We start from the raw sequence: 15,522 nt of genomic DNA, 5'->3' as shown, positions 1-15,522 counted from the left end.
GTGGAAAGATCTTATTACTTATATTAAGAATTTATAAAATGAGATTTATTGGGTCTAGTGGTTTATATGCCCCATCTAGCCCTTTATAATGTTCAGCAACTCCCCACGAGCTTTTTGGGTTCTTTATTAATATGAAGATATTGTGTGGATGCTTTTCTGCCTTGTTTCTTGATTGCCTGAGGCTGTGTTCTAGCCTAGCTTCCCTGTTGCTGAAGCCAGGACATCAGTTCTGACAGGTTCCTGGTCAGCACTGTCGTCTTTACCATTCCAGTAGCCACACTTGGCTGCTGCTTGGTCGCCTGGTTCACTCTCCCCTTCCTTATGGGTATGGATGAGAAGGATATGCACACTGATCCGTAAAGTAGATACAACTCTCTCATGTCCAGTTATTGCAGTAATACCCACCCTTCCTATTTAATCCCCACTATTTATGAAGACTTCCATGTGACAATATTAAACTTTGTTCTGAAACATTTAGGATTCTGATAAGACTATTGCAGAAAGTATGGAGAAACAAACATTTTGGTCAAGTTTGGGTGTCACTATGAATGCCAGAACTACTTTGGATGGTAGTATGACAATAACTAGATAAGTGGATAGGTTGAAAATTGTCTTTTGTTTCTCTTGGTTGCTGTGGGAAAATCCTTTGATAAAACAATGTAGGGAAGAAACTGCTATGCTCACAGTTCCAGTTTACACCTCCTCCACCCCCCAGTCAGGAGGAGGAAGTTGTTGATAGCAAGGGCTTGAGCCAGCAGTCACAATGCATCGGTGGCCAACAAGCAAACAGTAGTACATGTGCCAGCCCAGCAATAAATGTCCATGCTTAGCTCCTCCTCTCCTGTTCCTGTAGTCCAACACTGAGTCATAAAATGGTATGCTCACATTGACGTGGGCCTTTCACCTCAGTTACCCAATAAAGTCCCTGGGTTGAGACGGCCCAGCAGATCAAAGGCACCTCGTCTTGGAACTCACATGACAGGTTGAAGGAACCTCAAGTTGTCCTCTTATCTCCACACATGAGCCTCTGTGCCACACACTTTCTCAAATTAATTAGATAGATTAATTAATTATTTGGTTAAAAATTGCAATTTTAAAATGAGAATTCCCTTACTAGCAGTTCCATAGACCTACCTAATTTAGACAGTCCATCACTGAGGTGCCCTAACTATATGACTCCACATCTTGTCAAGTTGACCACTGAAATTAACAATCATATATGTGTACACCTATACCAGGAATTTTAGTTCAGGTCAAGTATGCTATTGAAAACTCACTTATATGGAACAGTAGCACAGAGACTTTATAATCATGAAAATATATATGGTATCTATATAATATATATGTATGTATTATATTCTGGTGAGGAGACGGAGAAGCACACACTGTTGTATAGCAGGTAGGCTATATTGAATGGCTGACTCGTGTAAATGAACATGTACAAGTTTAATGTGTATATCTACTGAAGTTACTGAAGGTTACTGAAAATACTTACTAAGTGGTACCATTTGGGTTAGGTAACAAAAACTGGATGTTTGCTGTTGATGATGCAGGGATCAGAAGACTATATGGTGTAGGCCAAGACTAATCATGGGTGTTTTTGAAAAGCCACAAGAAAGTGATTGTATTATTAAACTATTGTCAAAAAACAAAAGCCATATGTGACACAGGATATATCTGACCTCTTGTCCTGAAATATTTCTGTTTTTCCCTACTGCTGTGGATCCTTGACTGCAGATGGTTAGCATGTCACCACACACCTTCAGCCCTGGTCTCAGAGCAGCCCCATCATTCCATATGCCCCAGCCTCTCCTAGGTTCATCTCCAATGAATTCCCAGGACCTGGTGACCTCACCCTAAGGGAACTTAGACCTGACAGATGGTTGCATAGCTTTCGGCTCATCAGAGGAGCTGTGTTGAGCAATTCTTTACTTAGCTCCTCACTGAAACCTTGTAGGATGGAGTCTCAGTGCCTAAGAAGGCGACTTGCCCAAGAACATGCCCTCCATACCTTCCTCCTACCCCTGCTCCTCTCCTGCAGAGCGAGGGCGCTACTTGCTGTTACCCACCGCCCAGTAAGCTGATGCACTCCATCCAGCCATATCTCAGGCTCTGTCTTGGATAATTCCAGAACAAGAGAAGGAATGGACCCCACCATCACCATCACCACCACAAGATAACAAGGAGGAGAGAATACTTGTCGCATCTTATTCTTTGACTTAAAAACATCTGCAGCAAGTGTGGCTAACTATTAATGGTTTTAATAGCTAGGTATACACTTTTGAGCTTGAAATAATGTGCTATATTTCTGTGAGAAGCTACCCCTATTTTTCATTCTCTTTTGGAAACCTGATGGTGGTGATGCAGAAAAGCTTTCTCTATTGGCATGCCGGTCTTGACTGAAATCAGTTTGCTGTAGGAATAAGGAAACTTTCCTGGACTTAGATAAGAAAAGATGGTGGCCATGGCAGTCATAAAGAAGGGGACCTCCTCTTTCTGCTTCTATCCGAGTGGAGCTGTCTCTCCCAACAGTGACTGGCCATCTAAAACCATCTGCTGTACTAAAAAGATTTTCTTGAGTGTGATGAGAGATTGAGCATCCTAACTGAGCTAGAAAGCATCACTCAGAGTGATGGCCATCTATTCAAACAAACAAACACCCCACAATTTGAAAGAAGCTTCAAAATAATTTATTAGGAAATTTTCTTCAGGTTCCAGAAAATTGAACCCCATAAAGGGGCTTTGTGTGCTATGAAAAGAGAGGAACCGGAGTTGATAAACACAACCTAACAGGGAAGAAGAAAAAGCAACCAGATACTTTTAAAGAATTGTTCACTAGGCTCCCTGGAAGAACAGGATGTTTTTATTAACAGTCTCAGGGCTTGAAGCATGTAGGACTGTTTCCAGGGAGAAGCCGTATGTTCATTTCTCTTGCCAACCTGTGACAGTCACGACTGTGGTCTCACAAATCAGAGCAAAATGCCTTGTGTAGTCCTCGGAGCAGCAGCGAACACTCTCCCTAAAGCAAGCATCCTCCTGGGATGTGGGGCTCTCAATTGGCCCAAGGACTTTGTTTGCATAGAGAATACCTAGAGAGCTACCTTCAGCACTGTAACGTCAATCATGTTTCCTCTTGCTGTAGACTGAGTACTCATATCCCCTATGATATTTAATGTGGAAGTTCTAACCCAATGTGATCTTGCTTGGAGGTGAGGTCTTTGCTGGGAATTGGGGTTGTATGGGATCTTGAAGTCAGAGCTCAGACCACATGAGGAAATTGGAAGGCAAAGATCTATAAGTAAGTGAGACCACCCTCAAAACACCCCAGTGTGCCACTACCTTAATCTTTGTCATCTGGGCTTCAGAACTGTGGAAACACACTTCTATTGTTTACACCACTCAGAGTATAGTATTTTTTTTTTGACTAATAACAAAACTAATATACTCTCTCACTGCTCACAAGAGGAAGGCTTTTACTCAGACCACAAGAGCTTGAAGACTGTGGCTCCAGCAATTTCTCCAGCTTCACTTTCATGTGTTGCCCCTCTTTCTCTAGGCTTCTATGAGGCCAGCCTCTTAGCAGGAGCTTGTCCACTCCCTGTCTACTTTTCACATACTGTCCTTGTAGCATCTTTAGTACCTGATACTTCAGTAAACTTCTCAGAGGAATGCTTGGGAGAGATTAGACACTAGCCAACCATTTCTACTGCAGTGGCTGAGGTGATTGAGGAGGAGAAGAGATGTTAGGGGAGCACAAGAAAGGCAGTGTGTGCCCTGCCTAGTTTAAGTGGTTTTCAGTAGGCTAATTCCAGCTTTGACCATGAGTTCTTAGATTTCATCCCATCTTCACGCCTCTATTTAATTCCATACCCTTGGGCCAGCCAGTAAGTTACACTTTGTATGTACTGCCTTATGATACAGAATAATGAGATTCATTATGGCATTTTCAAACTCACATGCTCTTTTACCTTGTTTGCATTCAGGGCTGTTCCTCTTCTCTTTTTGTTGACTCTACCTCCTTACCCACCCTTAATGCTCTTATTCAGGTCTTACTGTTGGGGCATGTGACCAGTTCAGCCACTGATTATAACTACCATGTTTTCTGTCACAACCTCTGGTCCTCAAACTTTGCCACTGGTAGAGGGGATTTAATAGGAAAGAGAAGACACATTCAGTGATTCTTTGTGGAGCAGTTATGTCAGGGTGAGCTAAAGAGAAAAGGGAAGATGAAGAGAGAATCCATAGACTAAACCATGTTTGTTTTTTGCACTGGGCCACAGCTGCCTTTCATCTGTTGATCTGCTGCAGACAAGCTTCTTGCCCCGGTCCACCTGCACTCTGAGAACCCGGTGAGCAAGATCAAAATCAGTATCTTTCAGGACACCAAAGGAACGTTTGAATAAAGTATCATTTTAAAAATCATTCAATCTGACAAGTACTGACCCAGGCCATAGCTGCACAATGGGCCCTGAAAGTCTTTAGGGAGGTACAGGAGACCCAGTGACATGCCAATCAGGTAGATTATGCACAGAGGGACTTAGAGATTTGATATTGAAAGTCACCATTATGGAAATGTCATCAATCGATTCTTGTTGGTAACCTAGATAGGGAATGTTTATCAGTAAAATTCCAATATCAATGAATATGGAAAGCAAGTTAAAATTTCTACATTATTTCCCATAAAACTTGTTTGTGGCTTTAGCAACTCATATATAATCCTTGCTGAAAGAAAAGTTTCATTGGCCAGGAGGTCAGGGATCATGGGCTTCACAGCTAGCAAAGTTCCTGGCATACTGAGGGCATTAATTTGATTGCTGTTGTAGATTTTAATTTGATAGATTTACTCTAAAGACAGATTTTATTTATTCATTCATTCATTTCATGTTATTTGCACCAAAAATAATCTTAATCAGTAAGAAGCAATGGAGTCTACAATGTGGAACCTGACTTCATTCCATCACTTGGGAGTCAAAGAATTATAAGAGTTAAAGGCCAGCCTGATCTAAGAGATTCAAGTCAGCCAGGGATGTATTGATGACACTTTGTCTAAAAGAAAGGAAAGGAGTAGCACTTTGTCATTTTTCCTGCAGACCTACTCTGTGCTGTTTTCCTCTTCCTTCTCTTTCCATCTGTAGCCTACCTTTTCTGTACTGTAAAGTGCACTGCAATATGGAGAACTGGGTCCCTTACTTTCCTTACTGAAACAGATCCAGGTAGCTACACAGAGATGGTGATTACTTGCCCAAGGGAGTTTTATTTCAGGAATCGTGGGTACTGAGATATGGGTACACTGGGACTCGGGCAGAAACTATGGCAACAGTCTTGAAGAAGTTTTTCCTCTGCCATGGTAACTTTGATTTTGTTCTAAGAGCTTTTCATGCCATTGGATGAAACCTGTCCATATTGTTAAGGATAATTTCTTTTAATAAACACCTATAATAATCAGTTCTTAGCAGCCCTTCCTTAGCGACCAATTGAACAACTAGGTACCATGACCCAGCTCAGGGACAGGCATTGCAGTCTTAGTTGTAAGTTCTCAGAGAATTCTGCCTTTTTCGAACCTACATATTCTGGCCCTACTTTATAGATGAAACAAAGAGGTCTGGATATTAGTGTTTTAAAGCTAATTCATAGAGAGGCCAATGTCTCCTAATAAATGAAAGCTCAGATGGAACCCTCCCTCTCCCTGTGGACAGAGTCATCTGATCATGTGTCCTAGGTCATTTCATTTATTAAGAAGATCTAGAATTTCACTATCAATACGGTACCTTCTCTCCCTCTGCTTCCTTACTCAAGTGAATTTGTGATGCAGCTTTTAACAGAGTTGAGGAAACAAGCCCCACAGGGTATAGTTTTAACTTATGTTAAGAGTCCATTTTTTGGTAGATGTGATGCACATGTGGTAGACAACGAAGAAGAACAAATTCTTCTGCAGTCAGAGGAGGAACATTCTAGAACACTGCATTTCTCTAGAACACTGCACGCTGCAGTTACTCTTCATCTAATGACGAGCTTCATGGGGTGGGGTAAAATAAATGCTTTTTAAAATAATCTCATATTATACTCATTTGACAATTTTCTATGAGATGATAATAAGATTACTTGCAAATGAGGCTTTAGAAGTAATGCTTAGAAAGTACCTTCCTTGTGAGGAGCTCACCCTAAATAAGAAGTGTAGGAAGTAAGTCACTGGCTTCCAGAGAGGGATATATGGATGTAGGTAGCCACATTGTCCATGGAGAATTTCCACTTTGGGGATGTGGGGATTAGAAGGTTATTACTTTTTAACCCCAATGAGCCACAGCAGAAAGAAAGCTTTGTACTCAGTGGTCCTCAGCCTATGAGTAACCACCCATTTGGGGGTTTATCGACCCTGTCACAGGGTTCACATAAGACCATTTGAAAACACAGATATTTACATTACCATTCATACAAGTAGCAAAATTACAGTTATAAAGTAGCAATGGATGTAGTTTTATGGTTGAGGGGTCAGCACAACATGAAGAACTGTACTCAAGGATCACAGCATCAGGAAGGTTGAGAACCCTTATACAGATTGATGCCTGTGTTCTCTGCGTAGTATTTGACAAGGAAGAAGATGGTAGGGCACTGGGGAAAGACCAAGAACTTAGCTTCACCCAAGCTTCTTTCAAAGGTTTTGCTGTAGATGTTAAAAAACAACCAAACAAAAGCCTATTGAATTTCTTCTTAAGTGTATTTTTTGTGGAAGTGTTCCAATGTTCTTCTACTTCATGCTTAGGACCAGTCAGAATTTGTTCAACTTAGAAGACATATAAGAATAATTTTACTTATAAAAAAGAAAAAAAATAAATGTCTAGATGGCAAAGATCAGTATATATTTTTTGAAATTCATTTTTTGAAACATCATGGCATTTAAATGTTCCAGTTTAAGGACTGAGAAGAGCTGGTGTGAGACTCATATTCCATAAAGGGAATCTACCCTGTCTTCCACCCATGGGAGTACCACCATCTGGAACAGTCCAGATCAGCACATAGGAAGCCCTGGCATCAAGACAGTGCTCTAGGATTCACCTTTCTGACATGGTGACATCCAGAGTTTCTACTTATTGAGCGTCATTAAAGACATTTATGAGGATTAGAGGATGCACTTCCAGTCTCTCAGATGACACTCTACAGAAAGGGAAAACGGGACAGCATGCTATGGGACGGCTAAGACAGCTTCTCTGTGAACAGCTTCTACCTTAAATAGTGTCATTTGGTTGGTGATATATTTTTTTACCTATTTACATTTTGTAAATGTAATTAGAGCTGAAAGTTCTACCTTTTGTATGTGTAGTGTTTTTTGTTAAATCATAATGCCCCTTAAGCAGGGATGCAACTGTGAGATAGAATAGCTTCTCTAGGGGTGCTAGCCCAGGGCTTGGACACAGCCTGCGGACAGAAGATGCATTGCCTTAACAATCACTTTTTAAACTTGCAATGTTCTCTTCCCCTCATACTCTGCTTTAATTTTAAAGTAGTCTACGGCTGAGTGACGTCAGTCTCCCTCTCAGGCGAAGATATTGAGGTAGAATTGTTTCACATTTGTCATTTTTGCAACTGAGAGTTCACTTTGTAAAGAACGAAATTTATGTCTCTTGGATATTTTGAAGAATCATTGTCTCAAGTGGCTTAAAGGAGGAGAGAGGAGAAATGATGTAATTATATTTAAGATATAAACAAAACCCATATCCAATAAAAATATCATAAACATTAGGTGTTTGAATTTTCTCATTTTTTGAATGTATTACTTCTAGAGACAAAATATATTTAGAAGGTTTCTCTAACTCATAGAGGTTCAGAGCCAATGCTAACTCACATGTAACTATCTTCCGGTAGTAATTCTAATTTAGATTTTCTTTCTCTCGCCTCTGATCATTGTGCTACTGTGTCAGACATTGTAAGTAAAACACGTGCGATCAGGTTTCCACATTTCCCACCTTACAGGTCAGTTGGGCAAAGGTCCTTCACACTTGCTAGTGAAACAGGTCCAGTTGTTCTGATGGATGGTGAGTCTCATGAGAAGTTTAAAAGCATCCTGACACAGATAATGGATAAGTGTATACGTGGACATTTAAAACAAGATATAGGATTTTAAGAGCAGCAAAGGGAATAGGTACAGTTACAAAGTAGAGGAGGCTTGGCTCTGTATGATAGGCAGTGGGAGGTAAAGCTAATTAACCAAGCCAGAAGGAAGCAGAGAAGGTCGGACCTGGATATAGACATAAGAGGGTATAGGCTGATGTGATCTATCTGGGAGATAGACAGTGGCTCTTCTGAGTTTGGTAACTGAAATGTAACGCTGGCCACGATCTGAGCTGCTTAGAGAAGAAGGAGTCTGGAGGTGGCAGCTGGCTGGAGGGCTGATGAGTCATTGCTGCAGAGCAGGTCAGCATCCTTTGGGCCAGCGACAATGGGATTTATTGTGGTTGTCTCCTGTAGCCATTCCTCCTTACATTATGCTTGTTTACCAGATAGGCTATAGCCTGAGACTGTGCAGACTCACAATTAAGGATTTGATGGAGGCTAGAACTGATAGTTGTTACTGAAAAGCTGTGCCTCTTGTGAGACTAGCTAAGAGTGGGCTGTGTTATGAGTCTCTCCTGTGTTCATGGCAGAATTCCCCTTGCAGTTCACTTTGGCAAATCTTTACCAAGTTCTTCTTAGAGAATATAATCAAAAAAGAGGAGGGCAAGATAACTGGTCTGGATTTTTAAAAAAAATGGTTGGATTAGAACATGGAACCAGCAGAGCCAATGAGAACTACAAGCTCCCTGCTATACTGAAGGGTGCTGTGGGACGTCTTGCACACTAAATCTTTAGATACATTGGAGAGTTGTATTTAGGTGTTGTTTTAGGTGTGTGGCTGGTACAAATAGAAATATTACTTAACTTGTACTGATCTTTTTGAATTAATTGCTTTTCTTAAATTTTATTTTAAATATGTAAATAAGTTTTCAAATGACTAAAATATTAACCAGCCATCAGAAATACCAAATATATCAACTATTGTGATATCATTAACTTAGGATCCACTTCAGTAGAAAATGATAGCACGAAATAGTTACCTAACAAGGCCAGATGCCGTTGTTATCAGCCTTATGGACTAACGAGCCGCGTTTCCCTCTCCTTGAGTCTTACTCATAACATATTACACTTCAGGAGCACATAATCAAATGAAAGGGGATACTTGCCCCACGCCTACAGAATGAGTCAGTTCTTATTTAAGTAGCCCAATGTTTACTTCTGTAAATATTTGTGACCTGGAAAAATATCATAGAGAATAAATGGAATTATTTTGAGTACTGCTTCCCTTTCAGGAATATAACTCGATAACAAAATTATATATCTTCATGGATCGGTGCCTAGCCCAACCGTAACCAGAGTGGCTTCATCCAGCAACTGATGGGAGCAGATGCAGAAACCCACAGCCAATCATTAGACAGAACTCAGGAAACACCAAGGAAGAGGTGGGGGAGTATTGTAGGAGCCAGAAGGTTGAGGACACCACCAGAACACAGCCCACAGAATCAACTAAGCAGGGCTCATTGGGGATCACAGAGACTGAAGTGACAATCACAGAGTCTGTGTGGGTCTGTAGGCATATATGTTACAGTTCTGTAGCTTGGTCTTTTTATGGGACTCTTAACAGGGGAAATGGTGGTGTCTTATTAAAGAAAATTCTGGCTTCTCAAAGCATGGAATGAAAGTTAAATAAACTGATGTGAGAAACCAGACTGCTAGGAGCAGACACGCACTTTATTAGGGAGTAGACTTTGCTGTATAAATTGCAGGTTCAGATGTAGGTTTTTACTATACCACATAATTTTCATGATACCTCTGTGTGCCTCATCTGGGTCATGTTCTATCCCACACTGTAATATTCCTGCTGATGCAGTAAACAGTGGCATCTTAACGTGCAGTGATGGTTGTCTCTTCTGAATGTTTTCCTCTTGGCAGAAAGCAGTGACTGGCAGAGAGAAAATAGCATAAGAAATCCACGTTAGAGTCCAACAAGAGACTGCCAGGACTTTCGGGGCCAGGAGTTAGAGCTAGGTCTCCAGAAGCCCCTGCAGGAAACAGGAGACAAGCTCACTGAAAAAACTCACATTGCTGTCAAGATGGCTGCAAGGAGAACACAGTGGGAGCCCCTAGAAATGCTCTTAGCCAAGTAACTTCTGAAGGAAGTTTCTTAGAGGAAAATGTATATCCACCTTTTACAGTGAGGGTATTTGAAAAAAAAATCAGTATTCCTGTCTAATGAAATCAGTGTTTTTCCCTATGATTTTGTCATACATTTTTATTATCGTTGATTAAAAGAACAGTATATCTGTTTTTATTTAATGTGACGTTTGTATTGACATTTGATAATTTGCATATGCTAATTGACACTTAAAGCTGTATAGTAATGGATAATGATCGAGTGTCAAGGAAACGCCCTCAACATAGTTTGATGTAGCTTCTTGCCTGCAAGTGAGGATATAAACAGGGAGAATGCAAAGCGAGTCCTTTTATCTGGACTCATCTGGGCTCTTTTCTTCTCTAATAGTTAAATGGATACTTGTGATTATCTCTTCAGTAGCCCAGTGAGGAACAGGCTGAACAAGTAGCAATTTTCTACCTAGCAGCATTTTAGATCCCTTATCTGAGGGAAATGATTATTGTGTGATGCTGCTGTTCTTAGGACTTACAAAAGAAAATGCTAGCAATTAGCTCGATGTAAGGTGATTTGAGTAACAGAAAGAGCTCGGGTTGAAATCAGAGGACGCAGGTTTGAGTTCCTGCTTCAGTAGCCTCCAGGCACATGACCTTTGGGGTGTTGCTTAGACAAACTATACCATGCTGCCATGACAATGGAGCTGGTGACCATGGTCAGGGAATGGTTCTGAGGTCATGTTAGGTGCTGTTTCTGAAAGTGTTCAAAACTTTTAACACGTTCTCATAAAGGAAAGAAACAATATCTAATGAAATTTCCCTGTTGTTCTTATCTTCTGCAGAAAGTGAGTGAGAAGGTGGGAGGAGCCGAAGGCACCAAGCTCGATGATGACTTCAAAGAGATGGAGAGGGTGAGTCTTTACTTCTTGGCCCTCCCTTGGCATGGAGTTGTCCCCTGTAAGAGGGGACTGTGGCGCTGCTCTGTACCAGAGTCTCAAAATGTTCTGCCTCTTTGAAACACATGCTCCCTTCCCTTTGTATTTTGAAAGAGAAATGGAAAACACCTTGTCTTCTCCGTGTCCCTCCAGAGATTAGAGCCTTTGTGAAGAAGCATGGGGGCTGCACTTTTCCTGATGGGTTTTGTTATCACTTTCCTGAAACAGCATGGTGCAGAGCTGAGGTTGAAATGGTTGAGGTTTGGGTGAGGTGGAAATGAAAGAGGAGAAAATGGAGAACGATGTCTCAAACCTTGTAAGAGGTTGAGTCTCTGACTGCAGTGGACTTTCCTATTGGGATGCCTCCTGGCAGAGGCAGGTCAGACTACTGAGGAGAGAGGGTTTTGGGAGTGCAGTTGACCTGATCTACACTCTGTGTCCACCATTTATTGTAAAAGCCCAGTGTTTGTTGAAGTTTCTATTTTCAGACGGCAGTAGAATGAGAATATTAATGCTCACTTAGAATCTTTCTTATGGACTAAAGTAAATCAATTCGCATTCTGTCTTAAGCATCATAGGTTCTCAGCAAGTAAACCCGGGTCTTTGGATTAAGTCTCTTTTTCTTTTGAGATATTAAACATGTTTCCTCTTTCACTTTGAGGTTGTTCTTAGCAGGAAGCGATTAGTCTTAGGTGGATAAGTGAATGTTGAAATGGGCAGAGAGTATTGTGGGTTGGTACTGAGGGACTGGCCCTGTGCCTGAAGAGAGTGTTAAGTCCATACCCAATACCTCACAGCCTTGTTTCCGATCTCCAGAGGGTTATAAATACCCCTTGACCTTCAACCAAAGCTGGTAAACAACTTTCATGGCAGTAGAAACAGGAGCCCACCCTCCCTTGTCACGTCCATGTCTGCGGCAGACATAGTCCTCAGGATGAAAGCTTCACTTTCTCCCGAGGAGCCCAGAGATCCGTTAACCTGTTCCAGCCTCTGGTACTTCCTTAGCCCTCCTTAGCTTCTCCTCTCTGTTCATTGTTCTGAAGAGAACTTACAGTAAGCTGCATGGCTAAGAACCACATCATCATCGAAGCTGAGGGCAAAGCTGGCTGCAAAGACAAGACAACTAGCTCTTTGTGTCTTAAATGAGACTAAGACCCGAAGGAAACATGGAGACCGGAGCAACTAATTAGACCTTCGGAGACTTAACTCTGCTGGGAAATTCATGCCAGTCTTACAAACTAATTAAAACGAGAGGATCCTGCCACGCATCTTACTTTAGGCAGATATCACAGACTTCCCTCCAAGTCTGAAGATGAAGTCTAGAGTTTGTTCCTTATCTCATCAAAAGTCTCTGGAGCATTTATTTCAAACCTCAGGACTCCTGTTATAAAGCAAACTTCTCCTTAAAGAACCTACATATGCTCCTGCATTTGGTTTTTTTCTAAGTAAATTCAGATGTCTAGATTTCAGTGCAATGTCGAAATTGTCTGATTTGATTTTTTTTTATTGCATATGACCTTATCTGTGGTTTTCCTAAAATTTGTACTAAAATTGTGCTGAGGGTATTGGAAGGTATGCTTCTCCTAAGTCATTGGAGAGCACTTGCTGTGGGTTTAGAATCTCAAGCCCTTAATATTCCTGTTAATAAGTCCCGTACTTATAAAAAATACTTTAACTCGGTGTCGCTAAACCTACAGAAGAGACACCCACCGTATCACCTTCTCAGGGTTGGTTTTCTGTCCATCAAACATTTGAGGTGGAGAAAGCTTTATTTCTTTGTATTCTCTGAGGTGTAATTAGACAACAATATGAGATAAATTAGAGGTCTCTAGAAGACAGCTCTCCTGGGAGGGAGGTGGCTGTTCCTAGTTCTCTCTAATCTCAGTCTGATCTGGTCTGCTACTGAGATGTAGTCCCAGCCTGTCCCTGCTTTCACAGACTAGCCTTCCCTGTCTCTGGCTGAGGTGTCTCTCCACAGGACCAGGACTCTTGATCAGTTTTCTTTCTCCTAAGTACCTGGCATGGAATTGCTTTCATTTTAACCTTAAATGTCACCATTGTTTATCAATTTCATTACATATAGGCTAAATTCCTTTCTGTGATCCAGACATTCGGGCATTTTTTTTTCTTTATAAAGCTGCAGATTTCTGTTGTTGCTGTTAATAGAAGATTCTGGAATCTGAGAAACTTCTGGTTGCTTCTCAGATTTATATCTGTTGCTATAGATATACTGTTGGGAGGGGTTCATGAGGTGGTATGTAGTTATATTCATTAATTCACTTGAAAGATAAGTAAAAACCACCATGTGCTAGGCATTGTGCTGGGAACTAGAAACAGAATGGTACATGAGGCCCAATCCCTCAAAGAGCTTTTAATTTGGGTGGGGAAAACCAGGAATATAAACAGATACCAAATAAGACATAGTGCTTAGTGCCATGAGAGGATGTCCTTGAAAAACACCAGAGAAAAGCCAAACATGGGCTTCTTAGAGCAATGGAAAATTCTAGAGGAGAGAATACTGGGATTGAAACTACAAATATATATGAACATCATGCAAAACTCCAAGTCAAGAGAGATAATGTCTTTCTGCAACCTGAAAATCATCTTATAGAAATTCTTTAAGGTCACAGAAAGCTTTGGGGCTAGAAACATGGAAAAAATGTGTTTTAAATAAAAATAGAATCCCTAAGGGGAAGCCCCAAGTTTTAAGAAAGGCAAGATATTGAAAAAGAAAAGGTGCCATTCCAATTGAATATAAGGACAGAGACTCTTGGCAGAGTGCAGTGTCCAGAATGCTGGTGAATGGTGTCCAAGGTCATTACCCACATGTCTTAGTTTCTTCAGGGAGAGACATTTAGGATCATCAGTCCCTCGTGAGAGAACTAGGATTCATGAGTAGAGACCACCTGAGTCACAGGATAGAACTTCTATTTATCGAAGTTGCTGTTGTTGTTTTATTGATGTTGGTGGTTTGGTTTTTTGTTGCTGTTGTTGTTGTTGTTGTTGGCTTGGCTTTTGTTTGGTGGTTGTTGTTGTTGTTTTGCTGCAGACCTGCTCATATTGAAACAAAGGCTAAGCCTACCGTTCCCAGCTGTCATGGGAAGCTTACTGCTCATTGCTTGAGTTTTGTAGCAAGAAAATTCCAGGGATATGTCTCACATGGGGGAGAAGAGAGGAAAATTGCTTCCAGTGTGCTCAGAATACCTTCTCTGAGTAGATGTGGGATTTACCATGATACTGCGGGTTCTCTTTCATGGAGCAGTAGTGAAGAAGACATGGTCACTAGCTCAAGACACTCCCTTACTGGTATAAGCTAGATGGAGGGCTGGAGTCACAAACAACACGAGGTTCAAAGACATCCTTCTGCTCTGCCGGAACGAACTTCCGTGGAGACAAGCTTCCTCTCAGTTATATGTGTAGAGTGTATTTCCAGTCTATACTTGACATGGAGCAATCCTTAAGATGATTAGCAAAATTAAAATTAATGTTAGAGTAATCAGAGCCTAAATCATGCTTAATCTTCAAAATACTGTTTCTCTGTCAGCCTTTATGAATACAAAATTTCTGCTTTAAAGCAGGGAGTTTGGAGAAGGATGTTAATGCTCCCAGAGTCAGTAGGGAGTAGTTAAAAAGCACCACTCTTGGATCAGCCTGTGTCTCTGCCAGACGGGTCTTCCCAGAGTGCTACTTTCATGATGTCCCTGTGACCTGTTTATTCCGCACTTCAAATGTGTGTGTATTCTTAACTCCAGTAAATACTAAAATTAAAAACCTGAAAAGATGTTGGTGTTTTATAACTTCTTTGACATAACTACTATGAATGATTCCATATCCAAGTGATCATTTAATTCATGCCATTATTAATGATTGGTAAACCCCCAGACTACCTGTATAGCATATAAGGTGCTTCCATTGCTAGGTAAAAGATTACACAGTTTTCATGTTCTTTAGTTCAGAAAATACTGATTCATTTTCTGTAGGGGAGAAGGGTACTGTTTGGAAATGTATGAAAAAGTAATCAGGTTATGTCAATTCACCCAATTCACTGCCTTTTAGAGTTCTGGTACCTGATGCCCCAAGACTGGACTTTACAACATCACTCATAGATTAAGTAGGACATATTCAGTAAAGCTCACACTTGCTAGCTCAGGAATTAGCACGTTCTTGTGGTAAATCTTTTACACTTTTGAACTCTTGGAGTCTTTGCCCTCTGTTACTGCTCCCTAGGGCTGCTGAAGTGCAAAAAGGATCCATTGGCAATGCCTATGTCAGTGAGCCTGGCTGCATTAAAAGAAGCAAAACTGACCTTAGAGAGCATTGACATTAAAAAATCTCATGGCTGTTATGTACATACAACAGAAATCTTAGCTTCTTCTGTAACCCTTTAAGATGTTCAAGTATGTTTAGGGTG

The 15,522-nt window shown here is 40.9% G+C and overlaps 1 protein-coding gene across 1 annotated transcript in view; it reads left to right on the top strand.

Annotated features, from left to right (window-relative positions):
- Sh3gl2 (SH3 domain containing GRB2 like 2, endophilin A1) overlaps nt 1-15,522 on the top strand; it is a 174,548-nt gene that overhangs the window by 123,110 nt on the left and 35,916 nt on the right. The window contains exon 2 of the mRNA XM_032902267.1: nt 11,019-11,087. Coding sequence (XP_032758158.1) covers nt 11,019-11,087 — 69 coding nt within the window. The remainder of the gene's footprint in view (nt 1-11,018; nt 11,088-15,522) is intronic.

The sequence above is a fragment of the Rattus rattus genome, chromosome 1 (assembly GCF_011064425.1).
Source record: "Rattus rattus isolate New Zealand chromosome 1, Rrattus_CSIRO_v1, whole genome shotgun sequence".
In the NCBI taxonomy this organism is placed as follows: Eukaryota; Metazoa; Chordata; class Mammalia; order Rodentia; family Muridae; genus Rattus; species Rattus rattus.
Note: the sequence above shows the minus strand (reverse complement) of the source record. Positions and strands in the feature narration are given on the sequence as shown.